Source organism: Giraffa tippelskirchi, chromosome 11 (genome assembly GCF_054371585.1).
Source record: "Giraffa tippelskirchi isolate mGirTip1 chromosome 11, T2T-mGirTip1v1.2.pri, whole genome shotgun sequence".
Lineage (NCBI taxonomy): Eukaryota > Metazoa > Chordata > Mammalia > Artiodactyla > Giraffidae > Giraffa > Giraffa tippelskirchi.
The window spans coordinates 51344557-51361742 of record NC_137285.1 but is presented as its reverse complement, the minus strand read 5'-3'; the positions used below and the strand labels follow the sequence as shown (position 1 = coordinate 51361742).

Here is a 17186-nt window from a genome sequence, read left to right as displayed (position 1 = left end):
TACCTGGCTTCCTCAGCCTCTGCTTGGTATCTTTTCTTTAGCTCAGTGTTTTTGCCTCTGTGGCATCTGGCTTGTTTGCTGCCTTCCCTTGGCATGGAATTCTTTCAGCTCCCATCTAACTGCTTGGCTTTGCTCATAATCTGTCTCAGCTCCGATTCCCATAAGATGAGGGGGATGGACTGGCCATGCTTACATTATACTTAGGTCACACTCAAGCCCCGTGTTTTTGCCCTCGTCATCATCTCTGGTGAAAGGCAACCTTATTTTGTGTAGTGTGACATTCTTCCTGTTTGCCCCCATGCATGGCATGAATCCTAAGGAGGACCAGTTCTTAGGGTGACCAGTGCCCATGACAGAAAGTCACAGGAGCTGATTGGTTACGGTCTCATATTTTGTGAAGTCTTAAGGCAGGATTTTCATCGTGATATTTTGTATTCCTTTATTAATTCTTTTATTATAGCATTATTACAATATATGCACATTGTCAATAATTATGAGTACAAAGTTTTACAAAGTATAGTTCCAATAGCATAATGATTACTTTGAAAAATACAGTTCTAATAGTCGAAAAAGGTTCCTCATTCCTTCCCTGTGGAGCATCTCCTCATACTGATGTGATTCTCCAGAGAGAACTATTATAAACACTTTGATCCTTCCAGCCATTTCTTGTGTAGGTATAAACACATATTGCCTGATTGTTTGCCTTGCTTATGTGTAGCTAAAGGCAGCACTGTGGGTACTTAAAATATAATGAATACTCAGTAATGAAAGTAATGAAACTAATTTCATTCATTTAACTTTTATGGTTTTTATTTTAGGACTATAATCTTCTGATTTAAGATAAGCTAGTTGTGAAACACCTAGTCACTACAACTGAGTTAAGCCCCATATGTATGAATATTTATCAGTTTGTTGTATTCTGTGCTTTATATACTAAACGGAAAAAAATGTCTAAAAGGACAGACCCCTCTCTATTGGAGTGTGTTTTGAGAATGCTGTTCATTCCAGTATTGACCCCTAGCTGGCATATTGCATCGTAGCAACAAGATTACTAACCTGTGGTTGTGAAGGAACAGATTTAATGTAAACACAGTAACCATCTGTTTATTTGATGCCTTGATCTCTCTTTGAGTAAAGAAAGCCCAAAATAGAAGGTTGGAAGTAATTGAGAAAAACAACAAAAAATTTTTTTATATCATAAAAATATTGAATGTACATTTGAGAAACTTTTAGAAACTTTTAAACAGCACAAAAGAAAGTAAAATTGTTTTATGCACCAATATGTTCATTTTTGTAATCTTTAAAAATGTTATAATTCATAGCATAGACAATATTGTACTTGTAACTTGACAGTTACATATAGAACATATTGGACAAAAATTAGAGCTTTGTGGTTTTTTCCACACTGCGTACTAAATATGCTTTGCCATCTCATTAAATAATTATTTGAGGATATGACTTTAAATATCTAAATATCATTGTATAGGTGTTCTGTAATATATATAGACATTCTAGATCACTGACTATGAATGTAATTTTAAATCCATAACTGTTTCTGTTGTTGTTGTTTAGTCACTAAGTCGTGTCTGACTCTTTTGTGACCCCATGGAGTGTAGACTGCCAGGCCCCTCTGTCCATGGAATTCTTCAGGCAAGAATACTGGAGCAGGTTGTCATTTCCTTCTCCAAGGGATCTTCCTGTGCCAGGGATCAAACCCATGTCTCCTGTGTCTCCTTCATTGGCAGGCGGATTCTTTACTGCACAGCCACCATGGACGTGATGTTATTTCACTGTGGAGAAGAAGTTAGCTGAATTAGGAGGAAGGTGGGCAGTTGTTTTGGGACAGTAAGTGGCTTCTGCAAATTCAGCCCACCTGACAGAAGGGGTGCTAGGACCATAGCACTGAGGTTTCCTTGAGGTGGTGGGTGTGGCTTGTCTCTTAGAAGCAGTGGGCTTCTCACCAGCACCAAAAGGACTCCTGCATCCTTGCTCTCATGCCTGACCTTGGCTGACCTTGAGTCATCAGTTTCAGGTATTTAGACCTACTTCTGTAGAGAAGATGAGAATCAGCATACCTTCCCTTCATATAAATATAATGAATATGCATCTATCTTCCTCTTCCTGGGTTAAGAACTTATTTGAGGAATTGGATCACCCAGGTGCCTTGGGTGCTTCTGAATAAATCCAGTCCATTGTCCTCACTGGTCTAGATCAGAGTAGCCCTGAATCCCTGATTAAAGCTTGTCTGTGGAGATGACATCACCACTGCACTGCCAGGGTCAGGACCGCTCCCTGGGTGTGTGGTCCATGCTGGTGCACAGGGACCTGCTCTTGGAAGGGCCCAAGGCTTGGTTTACTGTTCTACTGTGGCTGTCTAGGAATTCCTAAGAATTTTTGACAAAGAGTACCTGCATTTCATTTTGCACAGTGCCCCACAAATTGTGTTACTGGTCTTAACGATCGTGTAAAGTACAGTATTAAAGAGATATTTTAAACGGTTCCTTCTCAGACAGCACCCCCTAAGAGAAGGAAAAATCAATTCCACCTGCATTCCCTTTTCTGCAGGAGAAGGAGGTGCATGTGACTTTAAGAGACTGGCCTGCAGGGTGAAGTGGAGCAACTCCTGTAAGACTTGGCCTTCCAGGGTGCTTGGGAGGCTTGAGCAGCTCAGAACTAATTGGCTGCTTGACAGAGGCTCTGCAGGCGAAATGCTCTTCCGATTTCAGATTTCTGCCCTGTTTGTTTAATTGTAAACCAGCCTGTGTTTTATCTTTTGTGGCAAATATGAACATATATTTTGAGCCCTTACTTTTCTGAGCACAAAGACCCTGCGATCCAGAATTCGTTTGAAATGCTGCAGAAGGGGTGCCCCGCCTCTCTGAGCCTCATCATTCAATCCCCTCGAGCCTACTCCCCTCTTGGTAAGAAATGAGTCAAGGGTCTCTTCAGAGATCACCGAATCGGCTAGTTCAGATTCTTCACACTTGTACTTATTTTTTATTATTTTTAAAAATTGAAGTAGAGTTGACATTACAATATGTTAGTTTCAGGCTGGTTCTCCCCAGTTTTAAACCCAGCCCCTTAAGATAAATGTAGGACACAAACCTCATGCCTTTCCTTATTCATATATTAGGGCTTCCCAGGTAGTGCTAGTGGTAAAGAACCCGCTTGCCAATGCAGGAGATGTAAGAGACACAGGTTCGATCCCTGAGTCGGGAAGATCCATTGGAGGAAGGATATGGCAACCCACTCCAGTAGTCTTGCCTGGAGAATCACATGGACAGAGGAGCCTGGCCAGTTACAGTCTGTCTGGTCACACAGATTTGGACACGACTGAAGCAACTTAACACATAGCACATTCTTGCTTTCAAGTGAGAAATGATTTTGTGCAATTTTATTTTAGCTTGCAGTGGCAGAGCGATCATTTTTTTCACTTTCCAAATAAAAAGTTATATTATAGAATTAAATGTACTCTTTATACATGATTCTAGTAAACATAGTCCCTCCAGCCTCCCCTTCACCAATGCAGTGCTATTTAAAGTGCCTGTTTTGCAACCTTTTTGTTTCAGCTGCCTTGAGCTAAAGAATAGAAATTGAGATTAAGCATTTAGAAAGCTAGAGCCATTTGTCTGTTAAATTAAATAATGAAAAAATCAGAGGTTTTTATTTTCTTTGTCTCTTTTCATATTCTGTAGCTATATTTTAGTATTTCATGGGCTCTGTACTTTACAAAAGTCTCAGTCTGCAACATACTGGAAACTAGAAACAAACTGATTCTTACCAGGAATAAAGTACTGTCCTAATTGACAGAATCAGCAATGTATTTCCTCTGTTAGCAGAATTCTCATTAATTCATCTTTCCACAAATGGTAACAAGGTCGTGTGTGTGTGTGTGTGTGTGTGTGTGTGTGTGGGCTCCCCTCCCTCTAGTAACTTGTCCTGCTGCTGTGCTGTGCTGTGCCCGGTCGTGTGACTGTTTACGACCTATGGACTGTAGTTTGCCAGGCTCTTGTGTCTATGGAATTTTCCAGGAAGAACACTGGAGTGGGTTGCTATTTCTTCCTGTGGTGGATCTTCTCAACCCAGGCATTCAGCCTGCAGTTCCTGTGTCTCCTGCATTGGTAGGCAGATTCTTTACCTCCTGAGTCACCTGGGAAGCCCCTGACTTGCTATTTCACTGCAATTGTATTATACACCTGGCTGGACTTGTGTCCTGAAAGGCAGCTGTGTAGGTGAGAGGGGAGAATCCGGGTGGCCTGTTTCTACCGGTAATCACGACTTGAACCATGTTGAGAAACCATTTTCTACCTAAATATGCTAGAGGAGTTGGAAAATAAGCAACATTTATGAAAACAAAACACTCCCAGACTGTTCTGAGCTGAAAGTAGAATCCCAGCTTTGGACTGGTCTCTGCCTTTGAGCTAGCAGTACTCATGTCTGAGAAAGGCTGTTAGACATTTTGAGGCTATGACGCTGAGAAACACATTGTCTCCATCTCCAGCCGCAACCACCTCACCACCCCTCAAACCTCCACGCCCCTTAACTCCTTCAGCAGAGACCAGCCGTTGCCTGGGTTTCTCTCTCACACCCTCTGTGACTGGCCTGCGACAGCCCAGGTGGGCCATCACACTCGGGGCATTACAAGCTCAGGTGCAGGTATAGGTAGGGAACCAACTCTCACCTGGCAATTCTAGCCTTTCCCTTTGAGGCTGTCTGCACATGCCAGTGCCCTCATCTCTCTCCTGGTCTCCTGGCCTGTATGGTAGTGCAAACAGAGTGTTTACCAACCTGTGGGGGGATGCAACAGTTGAAATTGACTAAATCTTGGAGTTTTCTTATGTTTTTTGGCAACAACTGCTGATCTCTGGACTACTTGCCAAAAGTAGGAGAATGGAAAGACAATGCTTTCCCTAAATAGTAAGAGCTCTAGTTTTGATCCAACTTCATTCCAGATCATTGTCAATATTCATTAAAAAGTGACAGATTACTTCCAGAGATTAGAGAAGTTAATTTCCCATGGTGGATTTTTTCAGTTTCAGATCTGAGTTTGGTCTGTATCAGCCCCGACTCTCTGAGATGGGATGTTCTAGCTTTTTTCTCAAGTCTTGGTTCCCTTTTCTTGTCTGATTCATAGGCAAGTTTAATTATTTATGGCCAGTTTACTAGAACTTGTTATATTGGGGCCTATGGGACAGAGATGAATAAACTCTGAAAATAATTCTTGGTTTTTTCCAGTGTCCATCAAGTTGAAAACTTTGTGGCCCATTTTGTAAATATTCAGCATGATGTGGGGGACATTATTGCAGGCTTCAGGGATTCCAGGATAAATAAGGCTGTACCTGCCTCAAGGAACTCACAGCCCAGTAGAAAGAAACCACTTTTTTCCCAGTAGGAAACAGTGTGACAGTTGCCTTAGTAATGTGAAGTGCAAAGTGGTTAGCAGATCACGGACAAGGGAATAGATAATTGCTAGGAGATTTGGGAGTGTTGAGAGGATGGGGAAAGTGTGTGATAAGAGTAAAACAAATGCTTTAGGTGACTTGACCTGGTTATTGAGGGAAATAGACATTTTCCAGAAAGAGAAAAAGGCATTCCAGATCAAGTAAAACAACTTGGGCAAAGCCTTGCAGGCTTTAGAAACAAGCAAACAAACAAGATTTATTCAGAGAAGTGTAAAAATTATGATGTGGCTGGTGTTGATATATGTATCCATCAGCAACTGCTTCTAGATATTATTGTTTAAGTGTGTGTGTGCACGTCTCTCAGTTGTGACCAGGCTCCTCTGTCCATCGAATTCCCCAGGCAAGAATACTGGAGTGGGTAGCCATTTCCTTCTCCGGTGTATCTTCCTGACCCAGGGATGGAACTGGGGTCTCCTGCATTGCAGGCATATTCTTTACCATCTGAGCCACCAGGGAAGCCCTGTTATTGTTTAAGTGCTTTCTGCCTATTTTCACACAGTCCACCTAAGTGCTAAGACATACATGCTGGGTACCAGTGACATAGAGGCAGCAGCAGGAGAAGGACAGATGGGAGCCTGTGACCTGTAGAAACCTTACATGGGAAGGAAAGAGAGGGCCTTGCAAATATGGATCCCAAGGTCTTGCATTTATATAGAACAAATACAGAGAAGTAAATCCGAGTGTACTGCCTCTCTGGCTTTAAAAATATCTGGGTGTTTTTGCTGAAGTGAATTGAAATCCAGTGTATATATGAGTGGAAGCTTCTAAATAGTGAATTCTGAATTTCTGACCTAGAAATTTCAGCAAATGTCAGCACAGTAGAAAAGGTAAGTAACTCAGAATAGGGAACTGGCATGACCAATAAACAGGAAGAGATACTCAAACTCATTAATCATCAGAAAATGCAAATTTCAAGAACAGATACTGTTTCTCACCCTTGAGATGGGTGAAAAATTTTTTAAATTTCATAATACTAAGTGTTCCATAATATTAATTTCATAATATTAAGGATAAACATATTCTCTCCCTTCCCTGGTACAATGTAAATTTCCTGGTATGAGTGTAAATTGGCACAATCACTTTGGAAAGCAGTTTTGTAATAACTAATAAGGTTTCAACACACACGTGGCCTATGACCCAACAATTTCATTTTAAAGAAAATGCTTACATACTTAAGGATCATGTACAGAGAATGACGGCAGTGCCCATTATAGCAAAAATAATAATAATAATAATAGAGATAAACCCAAATGTTCTTTACGAGGAAAATGGGTAAGTTACAGTGTATTTAAACAGCAGACTATTACACAATATTCAAAATGAATGAATAATTCAAAATGAATGGGTAATTTTTACAAACATATCATTGGGTAAAAAATGATTGCAGGAAAATATCAACTCTATCATTAATGTAAACTTTTAAGTGTACATCAGTGCTAAATTATTGATAGATTCATGTGTATACGTGGGGGGCAATAAAAGTATAAGGACGTGGATGGGAAGAGTAAACATACTGGAGGGATTCGAGTGCCCCCTCGGAGGGGGGGGATACTGGAGAGTGGTGAATGGAGAGGAAAATAGGATTGAAGGGAACACAAAGAGGGGAGCTTTGCTGGGTGTGTGATGTTTTCTTTAAAAAAAACCAAAAAACAAAAACCAGGGGCTTCCCTGGAGGTCAGGTGGTTAGGACTTCACCTTCCAAGGCAAGGGGTTTGACTGCTGGTCAGGGAGCTGAGATCCCACATGCCTCCAGGCAAAAACAAACAAACAAGCAAAGCGTAAAGCAAGCAATATTGTAAAAAATTCCATAAACACTTGAAGAAAGGTTGACATCAAAAAAATCTTAAGCAGATAAGGCCAGTTGTTAACGTTGGAGTGGTGGGATATGTATTTTGTAATTTTCAGGGTTTTTATGTCGTTTTTTGTCGTTTTTCTGAAAATTAAACGATGGTGCTCAGTACACACCGGTACTCTTTTTGAGTGGATACTGTTCTTATTATATTTGACTGTGCTGTGTGGCTTGCGGGATCTTAGTTTCCTGACCAGGGATCGAACCCAGGGCAATCACAGTGAAAGCACTGAGTGCTACCCACTGGACTGCCAGGGATCTCCCTAGCAGGTGCTATTGTAGCTTCCGTATCCGACAGCCCATTCCCCAGACTGCTCCAGCAGGGTCTTTGTAGGGCTCTATCTTTGACAGGCCAGAAGGCTGAGGGAATGAATAGATGGAGGCTGAGAGAGCTGTAGGATCTTGTCCACGTTGACATTAAATTATCCTAGATCATCAGTAGATGGGTTGATTGTTGCCACGGGCACGTCCGTGGATATCGCACCCTCCCCTGACACATCCCTCCCTCTGAAGGGTGAGGGGCTGCCCAGGAGTGGAAATGCCTCGTGTCTGCATCTCATACCCTTTAGTGCACACAGCGGTGGGAAGCCTGAAGGTACCAGTTTTGCAGAGTGTTTTCTGAATCTCCTTGAAAACAGCACTTTAATGTTATAAGATGCCCCCGAGCTAACGTGTAATAGGTAGATGCAGAGAAGAGTTATTCTGAAGGCCATAATTTGACTTAGTTATCTCAGGCGATCAAAGATTGTTTAACACCAGAAATAGCTGAGTAGAACAGCTGCTAAAACAGTGCTTTGTGTGGGAAATGATGAAAGGTTCAGTATTTTGACAGCCATTTCAGAGGGATGAGTAATAAGACTTCTAAGAAAATCCTGATGACTGCTTTTGGAGAGGAATGCTCCAGGCTACATTTCAGATTTCCCATTATCTAGTGTTCTGTGTGGACATAGAATACAGAAGGAGTGTTTTCTCCTCCAGAGTCTTAACTCCTTGTCTCAATACAATTTAGGCAGCATGGTAAGTATTTATTTTTTAGGTCTTCTAAAAATACATAACTTGTCCTTTCATCAGACATGTGTGTAGGTCTTACCTAAAGCAGCGTTCGGGGTCTAGGGGTCCAAAGCGATCCATCAGACCTTGTCATGGAGCTCCCAGCCTGGAAGGAGGACAAGAAATGGAACAAGGCAAAATGTGCAACTGATTTGAAATAAATGGAGTAGGTATTACAGAAGCAGAACTCAGAGGGAGATCAGGGTTAGAAAGAGGTGGCGTGAGAGAGTTAGGAGTTTGTCATTTGGGGTGGTGGGAGGTGGGTGTTGATGGACAAGCACACCATCCCAAGTGGAGGGAAAGTCCTGGTCAGTGTTACCAAGTGAATGGATATTTTAAATTTTTTTATTTATTTTTCTTTTAAATAATTTTATTGATTTATTTTTGGCTATGCTAGGTCTTCATTGCTTCATGGACTTTTCTCTAGTTGCAGCAAGCAGGGGCCAGTAGATATGGGTATGCCTGTTAAGTGAAACTGTTAGTAAGTCGTGTCTGATTCTTGCGATCTCATGGACTGTAGCCTGCCAGGCTCTTCTGTCCATGGGATTCTGCAGGCAAGAATACTGGAGTGGGTTGCCATGCTCTCCTCCAGGGGATCTTCCTGACCCAGGGATCAAACCCGGGTCTCTTGTGTTGCAGGCAGGTTCTTTACCATCTGAGCCACCAGGGAAAGATGATGTGCCTATTTAGTTCAGTTCAGTTCAGTCTCTCAGTCGTGTCCGACTCTTTGTGACCCCATGAATTGCAGCACACCAGGCCTCCCTGTCCATCACCAGCTCCCGGAGTTTACCCAAACTCATGTCCATCGAGTCAGTGATGCCATCCAGCCATCTCATCCTCTGTCGTCCCCTTCTCCTCCTGCCCTCAATCCTTCCCAGCATCAGGGTCTTTGCAAATGAGTCAGCTCTTCGCATCAGGTGGCCAAAGTATTGGAGTTTCAGCTTCAACATCAGTCCTTCCAATGAACACCCAGGACTGATCTCCTTTAGGATGGACTTGTTGGATCTTCTTGCAGTCCAAGGGACTCTCAAGAGTCTTCTCCAACACCACAGTTCAAAAGCATCAATTCTTCGGCACTTAGCTTTCTTTACAGTCCAACTCTCACATCCATGCATGACCACTGGAAAAACCATAGCCTTGACTAGACAGACCTTTGTTGGCAAAGTAATGTCTGCTTTTTAATATGCTATCTAGGTTGGTCATAACCTTCCTTCCAAGGAGTAAGCGTCTTTTAATTTCATGGCTACAGTCACCATCTGCAGTGATTTTGGAGCTGAAAAAAATAAAGTCTGACAGTTTCCACTGTTTCCCCATCTATTTCCCATGAAGTGATGGGACCAGATGCCATGATCTTAGTTTTCTGAATGTTGAGCTTTAAGCCAACTTTTTCACTCTTCTCTCTCACTTTCATCAAGAGGCTTTTTAGTTCCTCTTCACTTTCTGCCATAAGGGTGGTGTCACCTGCATATCTGAGGTTATTGATATTTCTCCTGGCAATCTTGATTCCAGCTTGTGCTTCTTCCAGCCTAGCATTTCTCATGATATACTCTGCATATAAGTTAAATAAGCAGGGTGACAATATACAGCCTTGATGTACTCCTTTTCCTATTTGGAACCAGTCTGTTGTTCCATGTCCAGTTCTAACTGTTGCTTGCTGACCTGCATACAGGTTTCTGAACAGGCAGGTCAGGTGGTCTGGTATTCCTATTTCTTTCAGAATTTTCCTCAGTGATGTGCCTATTAGTGTTCATCTAAATCTTCATGGAATTGGTGGTGCCAGTTGTGAATGCACACACACAGTTGGTGAGCTGGCATCTAATCAGAAGCCCTCACTCCACCAGCATCCCCTTGAAGGCCACGCAGTTTTCTTTCCCTCTGAGTGATACCAGAGGGTTTTTAATTAGAACAGTGGATGGTATAGATGATTTGTAGTTAGGGACATTTGTGGTCAGGACATGCGGATGGGATTGGACCTCTTCAGAGGTCTTCTTTCCTTGGTGTCACAGAGCACAGAAGACTAGTGAGACATTAAGGATGGGGAAACTGAGGCTTGGAGGGGCTGGGGCTGGGAGGCGGCCCAGCCAGGACTGACGGCTCCAGAACCCGGACTTCCTCTGGGGGCTGCTCTGGCCAGTGAGCTCTGCCTGCCCGTGGAAGAATCTACCGCGACGCTCCCTCAGAGGCTCATTAAACCACAGAGGCTGGGCTTCCCTATTGGCTCAGACAGTAAAGAATCTGCCTACAACTCAGGAGATGCAGGTTTGATCCCTGGGTCAAGAAGGGAATGGCAACTCACTCCAGTATTCTTCCCTGGAGAATCCCATAGACAGAGAAGCCTGGTGGGCTACAGTCCATGGGGTCGCAAAGAGTCAGACATGACTGAGTGACTAATACACACACAAACCACAGAGGCTCGTCCTTGACTGTGACTCCCTGACCGTGGGCCTGAAGCCTGTGTGCCTTAGAAACAACGTATGTGTCCCTTGCAGTATTTTGATTCTAGAAAAGGAAAAGTATTACCAACGTTTGCCTGTTATGAGTGATGGACTTGTGTTTCTGGTTCACATATGTTTCTAGGTAAGATAGAGGGCAATCCAGTTTAGCTGGCACTCCTTGCCTTTCCTATTAATACACCCTCCCATCTGCAGATAATTGAAGAGTAATTAGAGGTCTGCAGTATATTCTAGTCACAGTAGAGAACAAAAATGCACACGTGTGGTATTCTATGGAAGATGACTCCTCGGAAAGCTCTGCAGACACTGAAGACTTGATTTCTGACATATTTCGTACAAGCCAGAGCAAACACATGAATTCATTTACCTTTAGTGAAAGTGTGGGCTTCCCAGTGGCTCAGACGGTAAGAAGTCTGCCTGCAATGCGGGAAACCCAAGTTTGATCCCTGGGTTGGGAAGATTCCCCTGGAGAAGAAAATGGCAACCCACTCCAATATTCTTGCCTGGAAAATCCTATGGACAAAGGAGCCTGGCAGGCTCCAGTCCACAGGGTCGCAAAGAGTCGGACACGACTGAGCGACTTCACTTTCCCTTTCTTAGTGAAAGTATGTTGTTCCTGGTGTATGCAGATCAGCTAGTGATCGTTGTGGTTCGCAGTGAACCTAGGTGGACTCCTGGCTGTGGACAAAGACGGAAAGAACCACTGTGGAGCTTCCCCATGTAAACCTCCCCTAGGTTTCTTGCTCAATACCTCAAGTTCGGGAAGGCAAGGGCTGTTATGGCCACTTTACTAATGAGGAAGGGAAAGCCCCCAGAAACTCAGTGGCCTGTCCATGTGCCCCAGGCCAGAAGGGAGCTCGTCTGAACACTAGGTCCCTTGACCCCAGGCTGGCAGAGCAGAAGGAAGCGATGTCGATAGCATCATGCATATTATGGTATTATTCAGTAGGGGCAGAACCAAGCCTTAAGATGTTACTGGAAGACAACACATCAGGAGATACAGTTTCATAAGAACTTGTGGTTCAGATTCAGTAGAATGTCATGAGGAGTCTAGGGGTGGGGGCAGACACTGGGCCTGGTGCTTCCTGTATCCTGGTTACTTTCAACTGTGGCAGGGCGAGGAAGGCTGGGGCCTTTTACTTTCCCCTCCCTGCCTCGACTACCATCAGTTCCATCTCCAAGTCGTTTTTAATCACCATGTGATGAATTGCAAAGGACTCTGCCATTGAGATGGGGAAATGCTTGTTTCACAGTCCTGTTCACTCCTAAACGCAGCCCTAATATACTGCCTGGCCCTCTCCCCGACTGGATTATAAATGTCTTAGGGACTCTTGTCTTATTCAGCTTCATGCCCACAGGGTCTTCTTTGCATCTGAAAGTGTGAAAGTGTTAGCTGCTCAGTCGTGTCTGACTCTTTGCAACTGGTGGACTGTGGCCCACCAGGCTCCTTTGTCCTTGGAATTCTCCAGGCAAGAATACTGGAGTAGGTTGCCATTCCCTTCTCCAGGGGATCTTCCTGACCCAAGGAATCAAACCTGGGTCTCCTGCATGGCAGGCAGATTCTTTACTGTCTGAGCCATCAGGGGAAGCCCCCTGCCTTGCATATAGTAGTCATTTCTTGTTTGCTGAGCTGAACCGTACCTTTTCAATACAAAAGAAAGGTGAGGATATTATTATTATAAAAATAACACGTGGGGCTGCCTAGCACATGGACTCAGATGTACATGACTGATTCCTGTGGTTTTGTTAGGTTACTTAAATTAAGGATTTGTTTCCAGGATAAAGGGGAGAAAATATTACACACCGTTTGTAATGATGGTAAAGCAGAGACCCCAGAATATCAGTGCCTCATACCTTACTTTTTAGTTTGAAACAGGTGTCTATTATCAATACCACCGTGTGCCAGGGACTGAGGTAGGAGCTTTGTTGGTTTTGTTTTGGAAACCAGCACTGTCTTTCAGCATATGCAGCGTCTCTTGCAGATGGGTGGAACAAGTATCGTAGGACCAGCAGCATCACACTTTAGAGGGAAGTTTTGTCCAGATGGGATGTGGTGGGAGAGGGTTTGTTGACAGGTCCACTAGAAGGGGCGTATCCACACTGCCGCCTCTGGGAATTTGGAGGAGACCCTTAAACTTTTCTCCCCGCTTTCTGTCCTCAGGCCTCTTGGTGGGCACCCTTGATGTCGTGTTGGACTCCAGTGCCCGGGTCGCTCCTTACCGAATCCTGTACCAGACTCCAGATTCTTTGGTCTATTGGACCATCGCCTGTGGTAAGTGCAGTATTTGGAAATACGGGAAGTGTTATGATTGACAACTTTCTTTCAGAAGGGAAGGAACATTTCATTGTGAGATGCAACCCATTGGTCGTTTAAGATAAGTTACTATAGGCATTTCAGCAGATAAACCTTGAATCTCAGCAGTTTAACACAATAAAGGTTTCTTTCTCAACCTGCTGAAAGTCTTATTTGGATCCAGTGGCCACCTCGATCTGTAGTAACACCCCATAGAACACAAAACTTCCAAGATCAACTTCCAAGGAAAAAGCAGGAGGTGGAAGCACAGCTGTGTTTCACTTGCTTGGCCAAGAAGTACCGCCACCTTCACTCACACCCCATTGGGTAGATAGAATTAGTCAACATGGCCCCAGTCTATCTACAGGGGAGCTGGGATATGGCTAGGAACACAGGATGTCCTGGGTGGACTAAGTAGTACTTATCCTTCCTACCGAGTAGGGATTATTTATTTCTCCTGATGGTAACCTATAATAATGTACTAGGCTTAAGGACTTCCCTTGTGGCTCAGCTGGTAAAGAATCCACCTGCAATGCAGGAAACCTGGGTTCGATCCCTGGGTTGGGAAGATCCTGTGGAGAAGGGAATGGCAACCCACTCCAGTATTCTGGCCTGGAGAATTCCACAGACTGTATAGTCCATGGGGTCGCAAAGAGTAGGACACGACTGAGCAACTTGCACTCCCTGGGCTTAAAATAGTGGTAAACAGTCATGCTGTTATTAGGCCTCTTACAAGAACTGCTAGTCCAAAGTGGCTAAGGTTTTTTGTTTTTTTTTAGCTATTTGTTTTTTCAGATGACCCTAGGAAGAGCAGGGGCATTGAAGACTTTTTTTAATTTTTTGCCTCCACATGATTTTTTTTTAACTAATTGATTTTTATCCTTTAGTTTTAGATTTATAGGAAAACTGAATAGATAGTTTAGAGCACTTTCATATACCCTCCATATATATAAGTTTCTCCTGCAGTTAACATCTTGCTAGGAAACATTTGTTCCAATGGGTGAACCAGTGTTGCTACATTATTATTGAATAGAGTCCATACTTTATTTAGATTTCCTTAGTTTTTACTTGATGTCCTTTTTCTGTTTGAGGATCCCAGCCAGGGTACTATTTTCTGTTTAGTTGATGTATCTCTTTAATCTCCTCTTGGCTGTAGAAGTTACTCAGACTTGCCTTGTTTTTGATGACTCTGCCATTTTTTAAGGATAATGGTCAGGTGTATTATAGAATTGTCCTTCTGTTGGAATTTATCTGATGTTCTTCTCATGATTAGGCTGGGGTGATAGATTTTTGTAAGGAAGATCACAGAGATAAAGTGCTATTTTCATCACATTATGTCAAACAAGGGCACCTCCTATCAAGCTGATTTATGACTGATGATGTCCTTGATCACCTGGCTGGAATAGTGTTTTTCAGGTTTTTCCACTGAAAAACTTCCATGGGAACTTTTCTTCTTCCCCAAACAACTTTTCTTCTTCCCCTTCCCAAACTGTCCTCCTTGGAAGTAAGTCACCATGCACACTTACTGAGAAGGGGATTTTAAGTTGTTCAATTATTTTTATCCCTGTGAATTCATGACTATTTATTCTTTGCATTATAATCCAGCACAACTTGATTTTGTTGCTCAAATCGGTCTAGCTTTGACCATTGGGAGCTCTTTCAGTTGACTTTATTCAGTTTTTAAATTGATCTCTGCTTGGAAGGAAGTGCCATGCTGGGATCTAAAGATATAAAGATAATTAGATCTGGCCTCTGCTCTTGAGAATACAAGGAAATAGTCAGTTACAGCCCAGTGTGAACAAGTACCAAGCAGTGCCATTGGGTGGTAGGGCTGCCAACTAGAGACAGGAACCTTGGCTGGCCTTCTACAAGGGTAGGGGGAGTTCTGTGGGTATGATTTTGGACTGCCGGAAGGCTCTAGTACCCTAGCAAAACACTCTCAAGGACTCAGCACCTGAAATTCTACCGTTGTAGTTGTGTCCCTTTAAAGTTATTCTGGTTCAGATGCAAACAGGAGAAACAATGAAATGACTTAGCATTTAAGCATTCCAGTGAATGAAGCAATGGCAGTGTGAGTCAGGGCAGGGAGAAAACCATCCAGGCAGGCGTGAGGGCTGGGGATTAGAGCAAGAGGAAAAGGATAAGGATAAAGTAAGAGAGAAGCTGGACCCTGACAGTGTCATCCCTCCTAAGGTAGAGTTGTATTTCACTCCACACAAGGGGCAACACTCAGTAGCTACTGTAGAAGGGGAAGTGCCCGGTGGGAGTTGGTTGGGAAAATGTCACCTTTAGTTGGCAAACAGTGTAGAATGGTATTAAAATAGACATTGGAGCCAGCAAGTGAAGAAAGAGAAAGGAAATCAGGCAGAACTACCAGCACCCCTGGACGTAAGGAGGCTTTGACACTCTCATCTTCCAGCATTTGCATCACTTGTTCCGGAGTTTCAAAAACCTATAGAGCCTGGACGTTCTCAGAACCGTTAGGATTCCTGGCCTTCCCAGGTCAGTGCATGCGTACCGTCTGTGATGAGCTGGTTCCTATCTGTGACTATTTTTTTTTTCCTCCCCTGTTACCTGACATCATTACTCTTCACTCTGAGATTTTGCCATTCTATGGAGCAAAGGCTCCAAGGAATGCTCCTATGGGGGAGAGCCCAGGGTTACGAAGACCAGTTATTCCTGAGTTATTTGCCAAGCCAGGGCTAAGGAACACAGGGCAGTAAATGCTGATGTCATAATTTATACTTCAAGGAGATGATGCCTGTCACACGTGCATGATCTCATTATAATAAACTTGGAGCAGTTGTAGCTTTTGAATATATTGATTACCCAGAATTTCCTTGTAGAAGACTCCACAGAAGTGAGACTCCACAACCACTGTTAAAGTTCATTCACCCACTAATTGTTCCTTCTTATCGATTTCTCTTTAAAACCCAAATGCCTGGCTCCCTTTCAGGAGATTTTAAGAGCTGAAGTTGCTAAGTTAAAAAGGTTCCTTTCAGTTTGTAATTTAAAAAAAAAATTTTTTTTCCGTAAGCTATAAAGTTGGTATTGGGTGGGACTGTCTGGCAAGAGCTTTTTAAATGCTCTTTTTTTTTTGGCTGCGCCTTGAGGCTTGTGAAATCTTAGTTTCCTAACTAGGGATCAAACCTGGGCTCTCCACAGTGTAGTGTGGAGTCCTAACCACTAATTTGCTCTGATTTCATGAATCGTTGCTGTAAGAGAAGTTTCAACAGAAGATTGTCTAACTCATTGCCCTGTAGATTGAAAAACCTCTGTTTTTATGCCACATGCCTTGTGAATCTTTTTGTGAAAATGAACTAAGGGCACGTCTACAATCAATGTCTTCCACTTTCTATAGGAGAGTAGCTGTCTTAGTGGTAAATTCTAGTCGTATGACTGTCTTAGATTTGAGCCACATAGAGCCAGGCAGGACCTAGTTTTAGACCTTGTATGACTTACTCCAGTATAATGCTTACTCAGTCATTGACAGTATGAACAGAAAGAAGAGGGGAGCAAAAAACAGGAGTTATGTGTTGAAACATTGTTTTCAGATGCTTCTTTTTACTGTGTTCTATCATCTGTATGCAGATTGACTTGAAGAAATTGATTTATTATGTTTCTTTGGCACTGATACCTTTCATTGGGAATGGGAGCCAAAAACTGCCTAAAGAATGACTTTTTCTTTTCACTGCCGCTTCACAAAATGAAGCTACTGTTGTTTTTGGTGGATATTCCATTGTGCCATCTATTCCAGCCTGCTGACTTGCATTTTGTTCTGTGGTTTGTGCAGTAACATATCGTTTTTGCTATTTATTTTTCTTTTTAAATTGTTTACTTTATCGTTATTATTTTTTTTTACTGCAACATGCAGCTTGCGGTATCTTAATTCCCTGACCAGGGATTGAACCCAGGGCCCTGGCAATGAAAGCTCAAATCCTAACCACTGACCACCAGGGAATTCCCTGCCATTTCTAAGAACATAAAGAAAGTAGTGCCTTAAGAATTGTACGGAGTACTTTATTGAGCCGGTTATACTCTGACAATCCCACTCGTCTCCCACCAGTGAGTGCGTATAT

General features: G+C 43.0%; 1 protein-coding gene across 1 annotated transcript in view; it reads left to right on the top strand.

Moving 5' to 3' along the window:
• The window catches only part of TBC1D9 (TBC1 domain family member 9), a 122661-nt gene that overhangs the window by 43942 nt on the left and 61533 nt on the right, over positions 1-17186 (top strand). The window contains exon 2 of the mRNA XM_081540677.1: positions 12976-13086. Coding sequence (XP_081396803.1) covers positions 12976-13086 — 111 coding nt within the window. The remainder of the gene's footprint in view (positions 1-12975; positions 13087-17186) is intronic.